The sequence below is a fragment of the Triturus cristatus genome, chromosome 6, assembly GCF_964204655.1.
Source record: "Triturus cristatus chromosome 6, aTriCri1.1, whole genome shotgun sequence".
Lineage (NCBI taxonomy): Eukaryota > Metazoa > Chordata > Amphibia > Caudata > Salamandridae > Triturus > Triturus cristatus.
In genome coordinates, this window is record NC_140589.1 from 978908981 (window position 1) to 978929593 (window position 20613).

Here is a 20613-nt window from a genome sequence, read left to right on the forward strand (position 1 = left end):
GGCATTCAGGTGCTTGGAGGAATCATTGATAGTGATTATCAGGGAGAGATTAAGGTGCTCCTGCTGAATAGCAGTGAGGTTGACTTACTGATACATAAAACTGACCGAGTGGCTCAATTGCTAATAATGCCTGTCTTCAGTGGTGAGATGACAAAAGGCACTGCCCCAACGTTGCTAACTGTACGAGGCCAGAAAGGTTTTGGCTCCACAGATAATCCTGGGGCCAGAGTTTGGGTGCAGTCGCCTAAGAATCCACCTGAACAAGCAGAAGTGATTGCAACCGGTCAAGACAACACCATTTTAGTTATGAGACCAGGGAAAGATAGCTGGGAAGCAGTCCCGGCTGACAAATGTTACTTACGAGAATGAATAATGCCTGTATTTGATTCTCTTTCAGATCATTCTTTGGACTGTTGCTGCAGGATGTGTCGGCGTTGGACTCCTTTTGGGCTGGTACGACGAGAGAGGAGGGATCCCATCAACCCGGGCTGAGTTGAGAACCCGAGTGTCGCGTTCCTTCGCTGCGTGGGATTCGTCGCCGAACTTTTGGATTACACTGGCTAAGCAAGTGACTAAAACCCCTCATTTCTGCTTGACACCGATGAGATCGGTGACGGATATTTTGGCAACTTGTTTAGTTGCTGTCCCTGCTTCATTGGAGACTTTGACTCATATTTTCAATATATCAAATGCTCGCCCCAATGTTCTTCTGGGCGATTTCGCTGCCCATGAGTATTGCCCCTTGTGTACTGTACTGTCAGACCCGATACCCCCCATCCAGTCCCAAATAGTTACCTATAATATCACACAGGGCGATTTATGTTTTTTCCTTACTTGTGATCCTAGTGCGATTTCTGAATGTATGCGCTTAAAATTGAAAGGTGCCACTTCATTCACCGCTCATGAACGGACTTTGTGCCTTCAAAGGACACCGAAAACATGTACTTCTGTTCAGAATAACATGACTTGCAAGAGTATGGTAGTCACCCCCAGTCACTATCGCACGATGTTACTACCTGCCGGATGGCTTTTCTCATGTGGTAATACTTCCTGGCCATATATACCCGCAAATATTTCTGGAGGCCCTTGTGCCATTACTAGACTGAGCTTGCTCATGTTCTCATCACATCCGAATGCCAACTCTCGTGTGATTCGAGATCAGTGAGATTACAGGAGGATTGTGACTCATCTTTGCATTTATATTCCAAGTCTGAATACCTTAGCCTGTCTGTTTTAATTGTTGGTGTTCCTGCTTTGGCAGTTTATAATGCCAAATCTATTGGGAAAATGGCCTGCTGGATGGTAAAATCCATCAATCATACTTCTACAGTCCTGTCTGACATGCTATTAGACGCCCAGGGTGAACGAAGGGCTATCTTGCAAAACCGAGCGGCCATTGATTATCTTTTGCTTAAACATGGACACGATTGTTCTGATTTTGAGGGCCTTTGTTGTTTTAACTTGTCGGATCATACAAAATCCATTCAGGCTCACATTGACAAATTACATGACTTAACAGAAGAAGTTAGAAAACACATTGACCAGGGCTGGTTTGACTGGCTCTTTAATTGGTTACCTGATTTACATATGTTACGTCAAATATTAGGAGGTATTCTGATTACTATCGGCATTTTGATTTCTATCTGTTGCTTTATTCAGTGTATTCCTTCACTACTTCAATTCTGCACACCTGGTACTAGACATAGATCAGTTAGTCTTGTTTCATATTATTCTTCCACAGATATTAGTTCCGTTTAATGAATGTATAATAGACTGAAGTCAAGGGTGAAATGTTCTGCTCGATTTTCCCGGCCTTCTTGTGAGGAAAAGATGATTAAATGTGACTTCAGTCTCTTACCATTCAAGTCTAAGGGTTAGAGTAGTGAATGGAGCCTATTTACTAGGCACTTCGACATGATTCTGTGCACTTCCCCATAGATCAGGGCTCGCACACATAGCCTAGGGGATAGATTCGTTAGTATTAGGGATAACCTGTCCTGTAGTGAGGGTATTTCACGGAGCTGTGCTGAATTCAGGCCTGGTAGGCCTCAAACGGGAGAGACTCCATCTTTCTTTCTGCTCCGGCAGCTTGGGATGCTTCTAGGTCAAACGTAATGTTTTAGTTATGAGGTGTTATTCGCTTGGAGAGAACCGGTTCAGGCCGGCCCTTATCGAAGGATTGTATTTTTCTTCATGCCGAAGACACTACATCAGGCCGGCTGGCTGGGAACGTGTCCTTGGTATGGGGAGGTACAAGAATTTGGTGGGCGGCAGGTTGCAGGCCGGAATTTTCCATGAGGAAACGCACCTCTATATTAGTGAAAGTCTGAGGCAGTTACATGTTCAGTCCGTAGGCGGCATCTAGCCGTTAGCAGTAAAGCTACTACTTATTCCAGGGAAGACAGACGCCATCTTGAAGGCGGAGAAGAACCGAGAGACAGATGCTTTCCTAGCAGAATAGCCAGAGAGGAGAGAGTAGCCGATAAGGAAGAGGTCCCAGTGACTCGGAGAAGGGTGATTCCAGGCGAGCCGAGGCACAGACGAGAAGGGAACCTAGATGACTACTGAGTGCAGGCTACATACTACTAAGGTGATGTCGACCCTTTCTTATTAGAGTGTACAACTTAATCTTTCACTTTTCTTTGCAGGTTATGTGTTATATCGTAATGTTATGTGATTGTGTATGTAATGAGTAATAAAGTATCCAGTTTGTAGTGAACCAACATGTGCTGCGTGTTCTTGTATAAGAGGGTAGCCTATTCTTCTAGTCAGCTGCGGCTACATGAACAGATGTTAACCCTGATCAGGTAAGTGGTACCTGAATAAGGGAAAGAGGAGCCCCTCGAACCTGAGAACAGGCTATGCTCGAACTGGCAATCCTTGTGTGATCTGATGAATAGTGAGACTGATTCCCTTTTTGTATGTTATGGTAATCATAGGATGAACTGTCGTATGAGACTGCCGTCTAGGTAGAGAGGTCTGGATCCGGGTGGGATCGCGAGGCCGCCACTTGTGATACTGTCGTATGGGCAGAGAGGTCTGGATCCGTATGGGATCGCGAGGCCGCCGATTGTGCTGAGACTGCCGTCTGGGTAGAGAGGTCTGGGTTCGTATGGGACCGCGAGGCCGCCACTTGTGATACTGTCGTATGGGCAGAGAGGTCTGGATCCATATGGGATCGCGAGGCCGCCGATTGTAAGAGGTCTTGGTATGTATAGTAGGAATCCCCTGTCCTTAGGTGATAGATATATGTGGTTGCAGGATTGTAAATAGGTTCTAGGGAGGGGGTAACGTTCTGGCTGGGTTAGTGAGGCTCTGATGAGCAGGTTCTATCTGATCCGAAAACCCAAGCAGAACAAGGTGATACCCCCAGAATGTGCTTCTGAGCCTGGCAGAGGCCTGTCGCCAGAGGAGATGGCCGACAGGATTGCTACAAGAGCACATGAAGTGGAGATGGCGAAGCTTCAAATGGAAATGTGGTTCTGGATTCACCAGTAAGGGTGGGATCCAGTGGTGTCAGCAGATGTGTGTCCAGTGCATGTATTCCCATTCCCAGTTCCCGGGGTAATGGTACCTGTGTCACGTGGTGGTCAGGTTGAGAAATCAGGGGCGGTAGAAACTGTCTTACCAGTCTTGGGAGGGGTGGGGATGAATGTGTAATGCGCTGGATGAATGTGAACGTCCTATTCCCAGTTCCCAGAGTAATGGTACCTGTGTCACGTGGTGGTCAGGTTGAGAAATCAGGGGCGGTACAAACTGTCTTACTAGTCTGGGGGGTGTGTGTGTGGATGAATGGTGTGAGTTCTCTGAAATAAGGAGCATGCTGAACACTTTGGTGTGAGTTCTCTGAAATAAGGAGCTTGCTGGTTGATTGGGTGTGAGTTCTCTGGGATAGGGAGCTTGCATTGGGGAGTGATTCCAAAAGGAGTGGCTGAGGTGTCTTCCAGCCCAGCGTGGTGGAAGAGGTTCAGAGTAGCCCAGCTAGGTCTCGGTGTAGGGGTCACGTCCTGTCTCTGCGGAGAAGGAGTGGGTGGGACTGCGTGTCTCCAGGTGCACAAAACCCACTCTCAGGGCCTGGATGGTTTCTTTAGGGAACATCAGGTCGGGGGCCTAGGCTGTACCAATAGGTCATTTGAGGAGGATCTCCCAGTGTCTAGAGGACGTGGAGTGTCTGTAATCAGAGCTCCAGTAGTCCTGGTGTCTGGCCGTACCGCTCCAGTTGGGAGGGTGCGGAAGTCCAGAGGGAGGGGTGAGAGGGGGAGGGATTCCCCAGTAGGAACCAGTAGGTCAGGGACCAGCCGGGAGGGCTGAGTCGCCACTGAGTGACCGTGGTATCGCCACTTCTGTCCTGGGGGGTCTGCACGCACTGTCAGATGGGCAGGAGGTCGTGAGATCAGTGGCAGGCAGACTGTCACACGACCCATTAGTTATCTGTCAGCCTCGTTAAGTCCTGGTTCGCAAGGCATCTGACCAAAGGGTACGTCCCTCGATTGGGGAGCCAGTAGTCGGTGTTTCCGGATCTGGACGTAAGGGCAGCTGTAGTCCTGAGGGCAGTGGAGGCTCATCTTGGGTGAAGAGACCCTGCTCTACAGTGGAAGGGGGTGCAGAGGGAGGGAGTCCTCGCCTCTGACCCCTTGGACCCCAGGTGGTAGACCAGTTGGTGGAGAGAGGTCCTGAACTGGTGGGAGAGTTGTGTTCTGGTGGGTGCTTCCCTGGGAGGGTGCGGAACCCCAGAAGTAGAGGTAGGGTGGGACATTCTTGCCCGTGACCTCTGGTCAGCCTGAGGGTGCGGACCCTAGGTTGAAGGATCAGTGGTAGTTGGGAACTACACTGAGAGGGAGAGTGGAGAATGGCGTGTATGCCAGGGGTTACTACCCCCTACTCTGTGTTTGGCAAGGACCAGTGGTATCTGGGTGGCCTAGGGCCTGGTCCTGGCCATGGACAACTAGGTAGTACCAGTGGGGTAGCCTAGTTGGGCCTGAGTTTTTTCGGTTGTTTTTTCAGATGGAACCACGTTGATTGAGAATGGCGTAGGACCGGAGAGTGTCCCTGCAGTGCGGGCCTGCGTCCGTGTTCTATCGCCCCAAGCAGGGAAGACCATCACGGTGGTGATTGGTCTACCCTGCGTTTTGGCTGGAAGGGGGTTGTGTTGGACCTGGCCCTTCTGGCAAGTTCACCCCTAGAACTTTTTGCAGTATCCTAGCCTTTTTCCTGTGTTGTACTAGTGGTTTTAGGCCTCTAGGTGCTTTCACACTGTGTCCCAGTGAAAAGCGCGTGCGCTCGGTGTGGTTGAATGAGACTGACCTGCCCTCCCTTAGGAATGCATGGGGGATCTGAGTGACCGTGCTAGTTCCTGATGCGTGAGGAGTGCAGGGTCGAGTTTGATATGTGCAAACTCGTGAGAGTGAATGCTGCGCAATGATGTGTGCGGCGTTACTGTAGCTAGTATAGAAGTGCCACTTCTAGACACTGGCATAAATGTGCAGTGACTGTCTGGCGTGTGATTGGCTGGTGTGCCTGGCTCCAGGAGTCAGGGTGGGTCTGCCCCAGTGGTGGGTGGAGAGCTCTGCAGGTTGATGAGTGGGAGGAGTACACCTAGGACCTGAATAGGGCTGGGCTTTCCCCACACAATGCTGGCTCTGCCCCCTGTGGTGCGGCTGATGACCCTGGCCTGCTCTGTGAATAGGGAGAGGGGCTGAGCAAAACAAAGTGCTCAGGAACCAGTTGCATCTGGTTCGCCCCTTCCCCGCACCTTTGGAGACAAAGGATTCTGTGTATAAAAGAGCGGCTGTGACCCCATGAAAATGTTCTTGTTCTTGTGCTTAACTTGAAACAACCAGGGGCGTGCTGCTGCTGGGGCCCAGGGGAAGGCTTGCCTCCCTGGGCCCTGCCCAGCCGCTGGATGCCTGATGGACCTTTTGGGACCTTTTGTTTCTGTTCCTGGATCTATCAATGACTTTGTGCTGGTCCTCCACATAGCACCTGGAGAGCGCTTTATTCTGATTTCCCCCAGAGAGATCAGATCCTGATTGAACCACGAAGGAACTCTGCCTGACTAGAAGGACCTGGAAGAAGCTGAAGGAGGAGTAACTTTCCCTGACCTGGGGGATTGGTCTGCATTTGGTGCCTTGCTGAGAAAGGAGAGGAAAAGACTGAAAGGGACTTTGTACTTTGTTTTTCAACTATCTCCAAGGGCTTGGAAGAAGAGCTTGCCCCTGAACTGAGTCCCAGGACCATTGGACTCATCTGCCTTCTAAAACTGAGTTGCCTGGACAATTCTTGCTTGTTTCCCGCTGGATTTGGCCCCAGTAGGAAGCCGTGTCTTTGCCACCCGGCACCATACGTCTACGCTGATCCAAAAGCGTTAGTACGCACCGTATCCCTCCCGGCTGCATTGCACCTAACCTTCCCCGCCGATTCGAGACGTACATCACTGGCTGCCGAACCCTGTACGTCGGACTCAAGCTTTGCTGTCCCGCAGGTACGGTCCATACGCCGCTAACGTACTGCACCGTGCCGTACTCAAAGCCGAGAAGCCGCATCACGCTGATCCTCCCCGTACGCTGTACGGCGCCAAGAAGTGTCGCCGCCTATCCGCACCGAAGGTACGGCTCGAACGCCGACGCCACGGACTCTGCAAGCTGATCCGGGCCATCCGCACGTTTTCCTGAAGGCCCCGTACCAATGCAGCGTCCCGTCGCCGCGACCGGACCAAACCGAATACGCTGCCGAACTACGACCCGGACCCATCAACTTGTCCCGCACTGTCCGTCGCGGACCCCACGAACTTAAGGTATTTTGTTCTGTTCGCACCGCAACGTGCGCGTCACGGACCCCAGAGTCCGCACCGATTGTTTGACTCGTACTTTCTTTGTTTTTAATGCGGACGAGTCACCCACCCAGGTCCAAACCGTCCAAAGCCAGAATTGAGTAAAAGAAGCCTATTTTTGTATTTTAAGCCTTTTTACAAGAACATTGAACTTTGAAATAATACTGTGGTCATTTTAATCGTTATTCTGGTCTTGTGCTAAGCCTTATATAAAGAGAACTATTTTTGATATAACCTTGACTGGTGTCCATTTGTGGTGTGTCATTGTATTGCTGTCTGTGTTCACAAATGCTTAACCTATGAGGCCCTGAGAATAGTCTTGACTGCTTGCGCCACACTACCAAAAGGGTGAGCAGGGGTTATTTAAGAGGGTGATCCCCTTATCCTGACTTAGAAGTAAGAGTCCCTGCTTGTCACAAGTGCCTACCTGTGCCAACCAGAGATTCCCAATTCTAACAGTGGGTATGTAGTAACTGGTATTGGTGTGCCAATGGTTTCAAATATGTTACTCTGTATTTTACAGTGAGTGATGAAAGATTATACTTGTGTATGATGAAGTGTATCAGATTGTCACGTGGATAATGCCAAACTACATAGTTTAGTTACTAATCTATGTATTAAGTGAGACACTTTTAATTACTCACTTAAACAGACAGTCAGATAGCTACTAAATCCTCCATCCAGACAATTATATATCCACTAAATCTTTAATACAGATTGGTATATATATAATACATAATAAATTTCAAACTAAACCACAATCACTGGATGATGTCATCAGTAATGTCATTTGAGATGTTATCAGTGATGTCATCAGTGATGTCACTGACCATGTCATGAATGATGCAATATGTGACATCATCAGCAGTGCTTTGTGGGTGCGCGAGTTATAGTTAGCAGAACTCACTATAACGGAGGAATTTCTATGGTTTTGTACGAGTGAATGGCCAGCTAACTATAACACCTCTGAAACCTATGGTTTTTTCTGTGAATTTCTAAGGTTTTTTAAATGATAATTTCTAGCTATAACGTCTCTGAAACCTATGGTTCTTTCAGTGAATTTCAAAGCTTTTTAAAATGCTCATTTCTAACTATAAAGTCTCTGAAACCTATGGTTTTTTTCAGTGAATTTCAAAGGTTTTTTAAATGCTAATTTTTAAGTGTGAACGTAGTTATACCTATTGTTTTGTACTGATTTTCTACAGTTTTTTAACTGTTTATTTATAAATATTTTATTCATTAAATAACATTGTATATTTTTGTGGAAATTGCAAAACAAAATTTTTACAATTCAAACTGAAATATTGATTACTTTTCTTGTTTTCATTTTTTATTTTAATATATTTATATTATTTTCTTTTTAAAAAAATGTTTTAATTACTTTTTTGGAGTCGTGCACTAAAAGCGTACACATCACGGTGGGCGCGCGCATTCTAGCCGCCGGTTTAGAAAAGTCGTGAAAGATCCGCATACAGTGTGCGACGGCTGCATGTTTTTCAGTTACATCATATACATTTAATATTACATGATGTGCGCGATTGGTATGCGACCAGTCCGCGACTCCTGCTCCCGCACATTCACGACACATGCGCATTTTCGTACGAGATGCTTGCGCGGTTACAGGTCCCACGTGACATCATATACGTTCTGGGGCACGCTGGGTGCGCGACTCCCGCAAAAAAATGTTATGTTCCAAAATTATATGTATGTGTCTTTAATATACATATTAGGGCAAGAGATTATCTAAGATATTCATAAAAATAATATATTTGTACTTATAATAAGCTTATATTATTTTTAAATATATTTTCGCAAAGTCGAGTGCTTGCATCGTGAGTGCAAAGAACCAGATCAGCATAGCTGCTGTAGAGCCAGAGAAACCAGGTCAGCAGAGTCGTTGTAGAGCCAGAGAACCAGGTCAGCAGAGCTGCTCTAGAACCTAAGAAGCAGGTCAGCAGAGCTGCTCTAGAACCAGAGACCCAGGTCAGCAGAGCTGCTCTAGAGCCAGAGACCCAGGTCAGCAGAGCTGCTCCAGAGGCCTAGAACCAGGTCAGCAGAGCTGCTGTAGAGCCAGAGAAACCAGGTCATCAGAGCTGCTTTAGAGGGAGATAACCAGGTCAGCAGAACTGCTTTAGAGCCAGAGAACCAGGTCAGCAGAGCTGCTCTAGAACCAGAGAACCGGGTCAGCAAAGCTGCTTTAGAGCCATAGAACCAGGTCAGCAGAGCTGCTCTAGAGGCAGAGAACCAGGTCAGTTGAGCTGACTTAGAGGGAGAGAAACAGGTCAGCAGAGCTGCTTTAGAGCCTGAGAACCAGGTCAGCAGAGCTGCTCTAGAGCCAGAGAACCAGGTCAGCAGAGCTGCTTTAAAGCCATAGAACCAGGTCAGCAGAGCTGCTGTAAAGCCAGAGAAACCAGGTCAGTAGAGCTGCTTTAGAGCAAGAGAACCAGGTCAGCAGAGCTGTTGTAGAGCCAGAGAACCAGGTCAGCAGAGCTGCTCTATAGCCTAAGAACTTGGTCAGCAGAACTGCTCTAGAGCCAGAGAACCATGTCAGCAGAACTGCTTTAGAGCCATAGAACCGGGTCAGCAGAGCTGCTTTAGAGACAGAGAACCAGGTCAGCAGAGCTGTTGTAGAGCCAGAGAACCAGATCAGCAGAGCTACTCTGTAGCCTAAGAACTAGGTCAGTAGAGCTGCTCTAGAGCCAGAGAACCAGGTCAACAAAGCTGCTTTAGAGCCATAGAACCAGGTCAGCAGAGCTGCTCTAGAGGCAGAGAACCAGGTCAGTAGAGCTGATTTAGAGGAAGAGAACCAGGTCAGCAGAGCTGCTTTAGAGCCTGAGAACCAGGTCAGCAGAGCTGCTCTAGAGCCAGAGAACCAGGTCAGCAGAGCTGCTTTAAAGCCATAGAACCAGGTCAGCAGAGCTGCTTTAGAGCCAGAGAACCAGGTAAGCAGAGCTGCTGTAAAGCCAGAGAAACCAGGTCAGTAGAGCTGCTTTAGAGCAAGAGAACCAGGTCAGCAGAGCTGCTTTAGATGGAGAAAACCAGGTCAGCACAGCTGCTTTAGAGCCAAGGTACCAGGTCAGCAGAGCTGCTCTAGAGCCAGAGAACCATGTCAGCAAAACTGCTTTAGAGCCCTAGAACCGGGTCAGCAGAGCTGCTGTAGAGCCAGAGAACCAGGTCAGCAGAGCTGTTGTTGAGCCAGAGAACCAGATCAGCAGATCTACTCTGTAGCCTAAGAACTAGGTCAGCAGAGCTGCTCTAGAGCCAGAGAACCAGGTCAGCAGACCTGCTATAGAGCCAGAGGAACCACGTCAGCAGAGCTGCTTTAGAGGGAGAGAACCAGGTCAGCAGAGCTGCTTTATAGCCAGAGAACCAGGTCAGCAGAGCTGCTCTAGCTGACACTGACTGACTGACATTGACTGATTGACACTGACTGACACTGATTGACTGACACTGACACTGACTGACACTGACTGAAACTGACTGACTGACTGACACTCGCTGACACTGATTGACTGACCCTGACTTACTGGCACTGACTGACACTGATTGATTGACAATGACTGACACTGAGTGACTGACACTGACTCACTGACTGACACTGACTGACTGACACTGACACTGACTGACTGACACTGACTGACACTGACTCACTACTCTCTACTACTCTACTACTCACTCTCTACTACTCACTCTCTACTACTCACTCTCTGCTACTCTCTACTACTCCCTCTCTACTACTCTCTCTCTACTACTCACTCTCTACTACTCTCTAGTATTCACTCTCTACTACTCACTCTCTACTAATTTCTACTACTCACTCTACTACTCTCTACTACTCTACTACTCACTCTCTACTACTCTCTCTCTACTACTCACTCTCTACTACTCTACTACTCACTCTCTACTACTCACTCTCTACTACTCTCTACTACTCACTCGCTACCTCACTCTACTACTCACTCTCTACTTCTCTCTACTATTCTCTATCTACTATTCTCTACTACTACTCTCTACTATTCACTCTCTTCTACTCACTCTCTACTACTCTCTAATACTCACTCTACTACTCTCTACCACTCATTCTCTACTACTCACTATCTACTACTCTCTCTCTACTACTCACTCTCTACTACTTTCTACTACTCACTCTTTACTACTCTCTCTCTACTACTCACTCTCTACTATTCACTCTCTACTACTCACTCTCTACTACTCACTCTCTACTACTCTACTACTCTTAACTACTCTCTCTACTACTCACTCTCTACTATTTTCTACTACTCACTCTACTGCTCTTCACTACTCTCTACCATTCACTCTCTACTACTCTACTACTCATTCTCTACTACTCCCTCTACTACTCACTCTCTAATACTCTCTCTCTACTACTCACTCTCTACTACTCACTCTCTACTACTCACTCTCTACTACTCACTCTCTACTGCTCACTCTCTACTGCTCACTCTCCACTGCTCACTCTCTCTCTACTACTACTACTCACTCTCTACTACGCTCTACTACTCGCTCTCTACTACTCTCTACTACTCACTCTACTACACACTCTCTACTACTCACTCTCTACTACTCTACTACTCTCTACTACTTGCTCTCTACTACTCACTCTCTACTACTCTCTACTACTCACTCCTCAACACACTCTCTACTACTCACTCTCTACTACTCACTCTCTACTACTCTACTACTCTCTACTACTCTCTCTCTACTACTCAATCTCTACTATTCTCTAATACTCACTCTCTGCTATTCTCTATTACTCACTCTCTACTACTCACTCTCTACTACTCACTGTCTACTACTCTCCACTACTCACTCTCTACTACTCTCTCTCTACTACACTCTACTACTCTCTACTACTCGCTCTCTACCTCTCACTGTACTACTCACTCTCAACTACTCACTCTCAACTACTCTCTACTACTCACTCTCTACTACTCTATCTCTACTACTATCTACTACTCTCTACTACTCTCTCTCTACTACTCACTCTCTACTACTCTCTACTTCTACTTCTCACTCTCTACTACTCTCTACTACTCACTCTACTACTCTCTACTACTCACTCTCTAATACTCTCTCTCTGCTACTATCTACTACTCTCTACTACTCACTCTCTACTACTCACACTACTACTCACTCTCTACTACTCACTCTCTACTACTCTCTACTTCTCACTCTCTACTACTCTCTACTACTCACTCTACTACTCACTCTCTACTACTCTCTACTACTCTCTACTACTCACTCTCCACTACTCACTGTGTAATACTCACTCTCTACTACTCTCCACTACTCACTCTCTACTACTCACTCTACTACTCACTCTCTGCTACTCTCTCTACTACTCTCTACTACTCTCTACTACTCACTCTCTACTCTCTAGTACTCACTCTCTACTCTCTGACTGACACTGATTGACTGACCCTGACTGACTGACACTGACTGACACTTATTGACTGACAATGACTGACACTGATTGACTGACACTGACTGACTGACTGACATTGACTGACTGCAACTGACTGACTGACACTGACTGACTTCTCTCTACTACTCTACGACTCACTCTCAACTACTCTCTACTACTCACTCTCTTCTACTCACTCGTTACTACTTTCTACTACTCACTGTCTACTACTCTACTACTCTCTACTACTCACTCTCTACTACTCTATTACTCTCTACTACTTGCTCTCTACTACTCATTCTCTACTACTCACTCTACAACACACTCTCTACTACTCACTCTCTACTACTCACTCTCTACTACTCTACTGCTCTCTACTACTCTCTCTCTACTACTCAATCTCTACTATTCTCTAATACTCACTCTCTGCTATTCTCTATTACTCACTCTCTACTACTCACTCTCTACTACTCACTCTCTACTACTCTCTACTACTCATTCTCTACTACTCTCTCTCTACTACACTCTACTACTCTCTACTACTCACTCTCTACCTCTCACTGTACTACTCACTCTCTACTACTCACTCTCAACTACTCTCTACTCTCTACTACTCACTCTCTACTACTCTATCTCTTCTACTATCTACTACTCTCTACTACTCACTCTCTACTGCTCACTCTACTACTCACTCTCTACTACTCTGTACTTCTCACTCTCTACTACTCTCTACTACTCACTCTACTACTCTCTACTACTCACTCTCTAATACTCTCTCTCTGCTACTATCTACTACTCTCTACTATTCACTCTCTACTACTCACTCTACTACTCACTCTCTACTACTCACTCTCTACTACTCTCTACTTCTCACTCTCTACTACTCTCTACTACTCACTCTACTACTCACTCTCTACTACTCTCTACTGCTCAGTCTCTACTACTCACTGTGTAATACTCACTCTCTACTACTCTCTACTACTCACTCTCTACTACTCACTCTACTACTCACTCTCTGCTACTCGCTCTACTACTCTCTACTACTCTCTACTACTCACTCTCTACTCTCTAGTACTCACTCTCTACTCTCTGACTGGCACTGATTGACTGACCCGGACTGACTGACTCTGACTGACACTTATTAACTGACAATGACTGACACTGATTGACTGACACTGACTGACTGACTGCAACTGACTGACTGACACTGACTGACTACTCTCTACTACTCTACTACTCACTCTCAACTACTCTCTACTACTCTCTCTCTCTTCTACTCACTCTTTACTACTTTCTACTACTCACTGTCTACTACTCTACTACTCTCTACTACTCACTCTCTACTACTCTATACTACTCACTCTCTACTACTCTCTACTACTCACTCTCTACTACTCACTCTCTACTACTCACTCTCTACTACTCTCTACTACTCACTCTCTACTACTCTCTCTCTACTACTCACTCTCTACTACGCTCTAGTATTCTCTCTCTACTACTCTCTACATCTCTACCTCGCTAACTCTAACTCTCTACCTCTACACCTCTACACCTCTACCTCTCTTCACACGCACACATATGCACATATATATATGCATATATGTGCATATGCATTTATATATATGTATGTGTATATATAGATACATACATATATAAACATGTATATAATCTGCATATATATATAAATACAAATATAAATGCATGCATACATATACATATATGCATACATATGCATGTTATGTACATGAAAGTTTGAAAAACACTAATACAAGCAAAGCTAAAAAGCCACCTAATTACAAACAGAATTGCTTTAACTTAAACTAGGGCAAGACCTGTTGCATTTTCAATGCTTGTTTACTTTGGTTCGATCAAGAAGGCATTCAGATGTGTCACATATTTGCCATAAATTCTGAATGGTAGCACTCTAGTTGCTCATTAGATCACTGTAGTAAAGCTACTGCTCACCAGGGAAACCTGCTGCTGGTATTGAAAGTGCATGTTTCAGTCTGCATGTCAGAATTTTTTAATGAAATAGAAGAGGATTTGAGAAGTCAAAATATGCCCTAATTTTTCTTTCTGCAGCAATAATCATAATTTCTATGGCAAAATGAACCCCCTCAATTTGCTCCTTTGCAAATTAAATGTTTTAAGTGTTACCACTTTATTCCAATTAAGATGGCTTCAGGTGTGCCATACTTTTGTCATAAGTAAGACTGTTAGCGCTCGAGTTGTTCTTTAGAACACTCTGGGACATTCTGTCATTGGGCTATACTTGGGCTACATCTAGGTGATATTTGTGCTACATATGGGCTCTTTTGCCTCTGGCGGCCATCTTGGGAGGCTTATTTGTTATGAAGGTTCTTAATTTCCTCATTTACTACAGTATCCTCAGTAGGAATACTTTCAGGTGTTTTACTTTGATTCCATCAAGAAGGCATTCAGATGTGTCACACATTTGCCATAAATTCTGAATGTTAGCACTCTAGTTGCTTACTAGATCATTGTAGTAAAGCTACTGCTCACCACGGAAGTCAGCCGCTGGCATTGAAAGTGCATGTTTCAGTCTGCATGTCAGAATTTTTTTATGAAATAGAAGAGAATTTGAGAAGTCACTCAAAATGTGCCCTAATTTTTCTTTTTTCAGCACACTGAACCCCTTCATTGTGTTCATTTTAAATTAAAATACTCACTCTCTACTACTCACTAGCTACTACTCTCTACTACTCACTCTCTACTACTCTCTACTACTACTCTCTACTACTCACTCTACTACTCTCTACTATTCCTTCCCTACTACTCTACTACTCACTCTCTACTACTCTCTATCTACTACTCCCTCTCTACTACTCACTCTACTGCTCTCTACTACTCACTCTCTACTACTCACTCTCTACTACTCACTCTCCATTACTCACTCTCTACTTCTCTCTACTACTCACTCTCTACTATTCACTCTCTACTACTCTACTACTCTCTCTTTTTCTCACTCTCTACTACTCAGTCTGCTACTCTACTATTTTCTCTACTACTCAATCTCTACTATCTACTACTCACTCTACTACTCTCTACTACTCTCTAACATTCACTCTCTACTACTCACTCTCTACTACTCTCTACTACTCTCTCTCTACAACTCACTCTCTACTACTCACTCTACTACTCTCTACTACTCACTCTCTACTTCTCTCTCTACTACTCACTCTCTACTACTCTCTACTACTCACTCTCTACTACCCTCTACTACTTACTCTACTACTCACTCTCTACTACTCTACTACTCACTACTACTCTCTCTACTACTCACTCGCTACTACTCTCTACTGCTCACTCTCTACTACACACTCTCTACTACTTGCTCTCTACTACTCCCTCTCTACTACTCTCTCTCTACTAATCCCTACTACTCACTCTACTACTCCCTCTCTACTACTCTCTACTACTCACTCACTACTACTCCACTACTCTCTACTACTCACTCTCTACTACTCACTCTCTACTACTCTACTTCTCCCTACTACCCTCTCTCTACTACTCACTCTCTACTACTCACTCACTCTACTACTCTCTACTACTCACTCTACTACTCACTCTCTACTACACACTTTCAACTACTTGCTCTCTACTACTCGCTCTCTACTACTCTCTACTACTCACTCTCTAGTACTCCACTACTCTCTACTACTCCCAACTACTCTCTCTCTACTACTCACTCTCTACTACTGTCTACTACTCACTCTCTACTACTCTCTCTCTACTACTCTCTACTACTCACTCTACTACTCACTCTACTACTCACTCTCTACTACTCTCTACTACTCACTCTACTACTGACTCTACTATTCCCTCTCTGCTACTCACTCTCTACTACTCACTCGCTACTACTCTCTACTGCTCACTCTCTACTACACACTCTCTACTACTTGCTCTCTACTACTCACTCTCTACTACTCCCTACTACTCACTCTACTACTCCCTCTCTACTACTCTCTACTACTCACTCACTACTACTCCACTACTCTCTACTACTCACTCTCTACTACTCACTCTCTACTACTCTACTTCTCCCTACTACCCTCTCTCTACTACTCACTCTCTACTACTCTCTCTCTCTCTACTACTCTCTACTACTCCCTACTACTCTCTCTCTCTACTACTCACTCTCAACTACTTGCTCTCTACTACTCGCTCTCTACTACTCTCTACTACTCACTCTCTAGTACTCCACTACTCTCTACTACTCACTCTCTACTACTCACTCTCTACTACTCTACTTCTCTACTACTCCCAACTACTCTCTCTCTACTACTCCCTCTCTACTACTCTCTACTACTCACTCACTACTACTCTACTACTCTCTACTACTCACTCTCTACTACTCACTCTCTACTACTCTACTTCTCCCTACTACCCTCTCTCTACTACTCACTCTCTACTACTCACTCTCTCTACTACTCTCTACTACTCACTCTACTACTCACTCTCTACTACACACTCTCAACTACTTGCTCTCTACTACTCGCTCTCTACTACTCTCTACTACTCACTCTCTAGTACTCCACTACTCTCTACTACTCACTCTCTACTACTCACTCTCTACTACTCTACTACTCTACTACTCCCTACTACTCTCTCTCTACTACTCACTCTCTACTACTGTCTACTACTCACTCTCTACTACTCTCTCTCTACTACTCTCTACTACTCACTCTACTACTCACTCTACTACTCACTCTCTACTACTCTCTACTACTCACTCTACTACTCACTCTCTACTATTCCCTCTCTGCTACTCACTCTCTACTACTCACTCTCTACTACGCACTCTACTACTCACTCTCTACTACTCTCTAATACTAACTCTCTATTACCCACTCTCTACTACTTGCTCTCTACTACTTGGAAACTTTTAGGACAAACGGAGCGAGTTGCACTACAGAGTGCAGCGCGCTCACAGGAGCTCACACAAGGAATTTTTAAAATCGCTGATTATTAGCGTATTTGTTGTGTATTGTTGCCGCTTTTAGGCTTTTAACTAAGAATCCACTTACTTGCACCACATTTGTAAATTCACCGTGTTTGGAGCGGGTCCTTCTCCCGACAGACAGCACTGCGGCGGACATCTTGGCTTGGGGGGGCGGCCTAGAGAAGCTGCGCACGGTCTAGTCGTCGCAAGGACGCTAGACCGGTATTTAAACGGGGCAAACTAGGTGGCCTGTGATTGGAAACTTTTAGGACAAACGGAGCGAGTTGCACTACAGAGTGCAGCGCGCTCACAGGAGCTCACACAAGGAATTTTTAAAATCGCTGATTATTAGCGTATTTGTTGTGTATTGTTGCCGCTTTTAGGCTTTTAACTAAGAATCCACTTACTTGCACCACATTTGTAAATTCACCGTGTTTGGAGCGGGTCCTTCTCCCGACAGACAGCACTGCGGCGGACATCTTGGCTTGGGGGGGCGGCCTAGAGAAGCTGCGCACGGTCTAGTCGTCGCAAGGACGCTAGACCGGTATTTAAACGGGGCAAACTAGGTGGCCTGTGATTGGAAACTTTTAGGACAAACGGAGCGAGTTGCACTACAGAGTGCAGCGCGCTCACAGGAGCTCACACAAGGAATTTTTAAAATCGCTGATTATTAGCGTATTTGTTGTGTATTGTTGCCGCTTTTAGGCTTTTAACTAAGAATCCACTTACTTGCACCACATTTGTAAATTCACCGTGTTTGGAGCGGGTCCTTCTCCCGACAGACAGCACTGCGGCGGACATCTTGGCTTGGGGGGGCGGCCTAGAGAAGCTGCGCACGGTCTAGTCGTCGCAAGGACGCTAGACAGGTATTTAAACGGGGCAAACTAGGTGGCCTGTGATTGGAAACTTTTAGGACAAACGGAGCGAGTTGCACTACAGAGTGCAGCGCGCTCACAGGAGCTCACACAAGGAATTTTTAAAATCGCTGATTATTAGCGTATTTGTTGTGTATTGTTGCCGCTTTTAGGCTTTTAACTAAGAATCCACTTACTTGCACCACATTTGTAAATTCACCGTGTTTGGAGCGGGTCCTTCTCCCGACAGACAGCACTGCGGCGGACATCTTGGCTTGGGGGGGCGGCCTAGAGAAGCTGCGCACGGTCTAGTCGTCGCAAGGACGCTAGACCGGTATTTAAAACGGGCCATGCTGACGCGCAGCGGGCACGCGCTGCGGGCACGCCGGAGCATCGCCGGAGTCACGCCAGAGTCCAGCCCGTCTGCGCCCGTCCGCGCACAGGCGGGCGCAGGGGCTGGGACGGCTGGCCATCGTCGCACTTACTCCTCAGAAATGCTTAAATCTTTGAATAGAGGCGAGCCCATGTTGGACAAAGCAGTCCTGCTGTTGCTTAAAAAGTACAGTATCTCTCGGAATGTTGGGGTCACACCTGCCTTGAATAAATGTTCCACGTTAAAAATAGCGAGCCTTAATACCCGCTCGTTGCACTGCCATCATCTGGAGGTATATAATATGCTTCAGGATAGTGACATCGATGTCCTGACTCTTTCAGAGACCTGGACAGATGAGAACTCGTTACCGGATATCATCGCCGCTGTACCAAGCGAATATGATATAATGTGGCATAACCGCCCAGGGGGCTCACGGGGGGGTGGAGTAGCTATTTTGTATAGGAAGACCATGACGGTTGAAAAAATACTAACTGAGACGATTGACTTAGCCGATCTTCTTGGGGTAAAGGTCACAGTAAACAATGTGTGTTGGGTGATCTTGTCTGTTTATCGTCCGCCGAAGGCAACCCCTACCTTCTTTGACTTATTCTGTCCTATTATATCTGACCTTAGGTCAAGATATATAAAAATCTTGGTTACAGGGGATTTTAATCTACATTGGGATAAGCCCACCTGGGATTCACCTATGCGCCAGTTAGACACATTAATGTCCGCATTGGACTTCACACAGATTGTGGATACCCCAACCCATGAAAAAGGGCACATTCTTGACCTTATGTGGACCACCGATGCCACTCTAACATTTAGTGAGGCAGCGCCCTGTGTCTGGTCGGATCACTGTTTGGTCTCGTGTGAGGTCCCCCTCAGCAATGGGGCTGTTCATAACTCACATAGCTTCAGGAAAACCCGGAAATGGATTGAAGTCAATCTGAGAGCCCTGACTGAGGCACATCTGGAACCCCCCCAGGTTTTAGAGCCAGATTGTAATTTGGATCGAGACTACTCTGATCTAACAAGATGTTTGATTCGGGCCATCGATCAGATAGCGCCAGTGAAAACACAGCAAATCAAGGGCTCTGGGAAAGCTCCCTGGTTTACTCCGCTCTTAAGGGAAACCAAAACCAAGCTAAGGAGATTAGAAAGGCTGTGGAGGAAATCCAAGCAGGATACTGATAGGGATACCTATAAGGCCTTTCTCCACCAATATAAAAAACTTATGATTCAAGCTAAAGCGGACTATCTTGAGTCGCGCCTAAGCAAGGCCACTAATATCCAGAAAGAAACCTTTAAAATCTTGGCTGAGCTGAGTAAGAAGCCGGATAATGTTAAGCCCCCTTTTGATTGTAATACCTTCCAGACCTATTTCCTGGAGAAGGTGAAGATCATTGTCCAGGAGATAGAGAATATGGCGGCAACAGGGACTGCAATTGCCTTAACATCTACTAAGGCGAGCGACTGTTCTCTTACAATGTTCCCACAGATGGATACATTAATCTTGGAACAACTGATGTGTAAAATTAAATCTGGCTCTCCAGCTGATCCTTGTCCACCTGAGATCTTTCGCATTGCGCGTCCCTTATTGGAGGAATACATCATCTCTCTCCTTAATAGATCGCTAGACATGGGATACCTGCCGAGTGAACTTAAGGAGGCGCGGGTAAGACCCTTATTGAAAAAGCTGGGGTCAGATCCCGCTGTGTTGAAGAACTACAGACCCATCTCCCAGCTGCCCTTTCTCTCAAAAATCCTTGAGCAACATGTTCTTCAGTCCCTGTCCTGCTATCTGGAATCTCACCATCTACTCCACGATAGACAGGCAGGTTTTCGAGCACATCACAGCACCGAGTTGGTGATGCTCTCGGTGCTGGACGAACTAAGAGGTAGGGCTGACTGTAAGAAAGCGAGCGCCCTGATTTTATTAGATCTATCAGCGGCGTTCGATACTGTCAGCCAGACCCTGCTCTTGGACAGATTGAAGAGCTTTGGGATTAAGGGCTCGGCGCTGCAGTGGTTGGAATCCTTCCTTACAGGCAGGACTCAAAGGATACAACTGGGGGATGAAACATCTGAGGTCGGGGTTTTAGAGTGTGGAGTACCGCAGGGGTCGGCCCTGTCCCCTCTTCTATTCAACCTATACCTGCAACCCCT

The 20613-nt window shown here is 46.1% G+C and overlaps 1 protein-coding gene across 1 annotated transcript in view; it reads right to left on the reverse strand.

The window, feature by feature from the left end:
- The window catches only part of LOC146820882 (uncharacterized), a 196301-nt gene extending 177961 nt beyond the window's left edge, over nucleotides 1-18340 (reverse strand). The window contains exon 1 of the mRNA XM_085609759.1: nucleotides 18269-18340. Within this exon, the coding sequence (XP_085465885.1) occupies nucleotides 18269-18340 (72 nt within the window). The remainder of the gene's footprint in view (nucleotides 1-18268) is intronic.
- Nucleotides 18341-20613: the final 2273 nt, after the last annotated feature.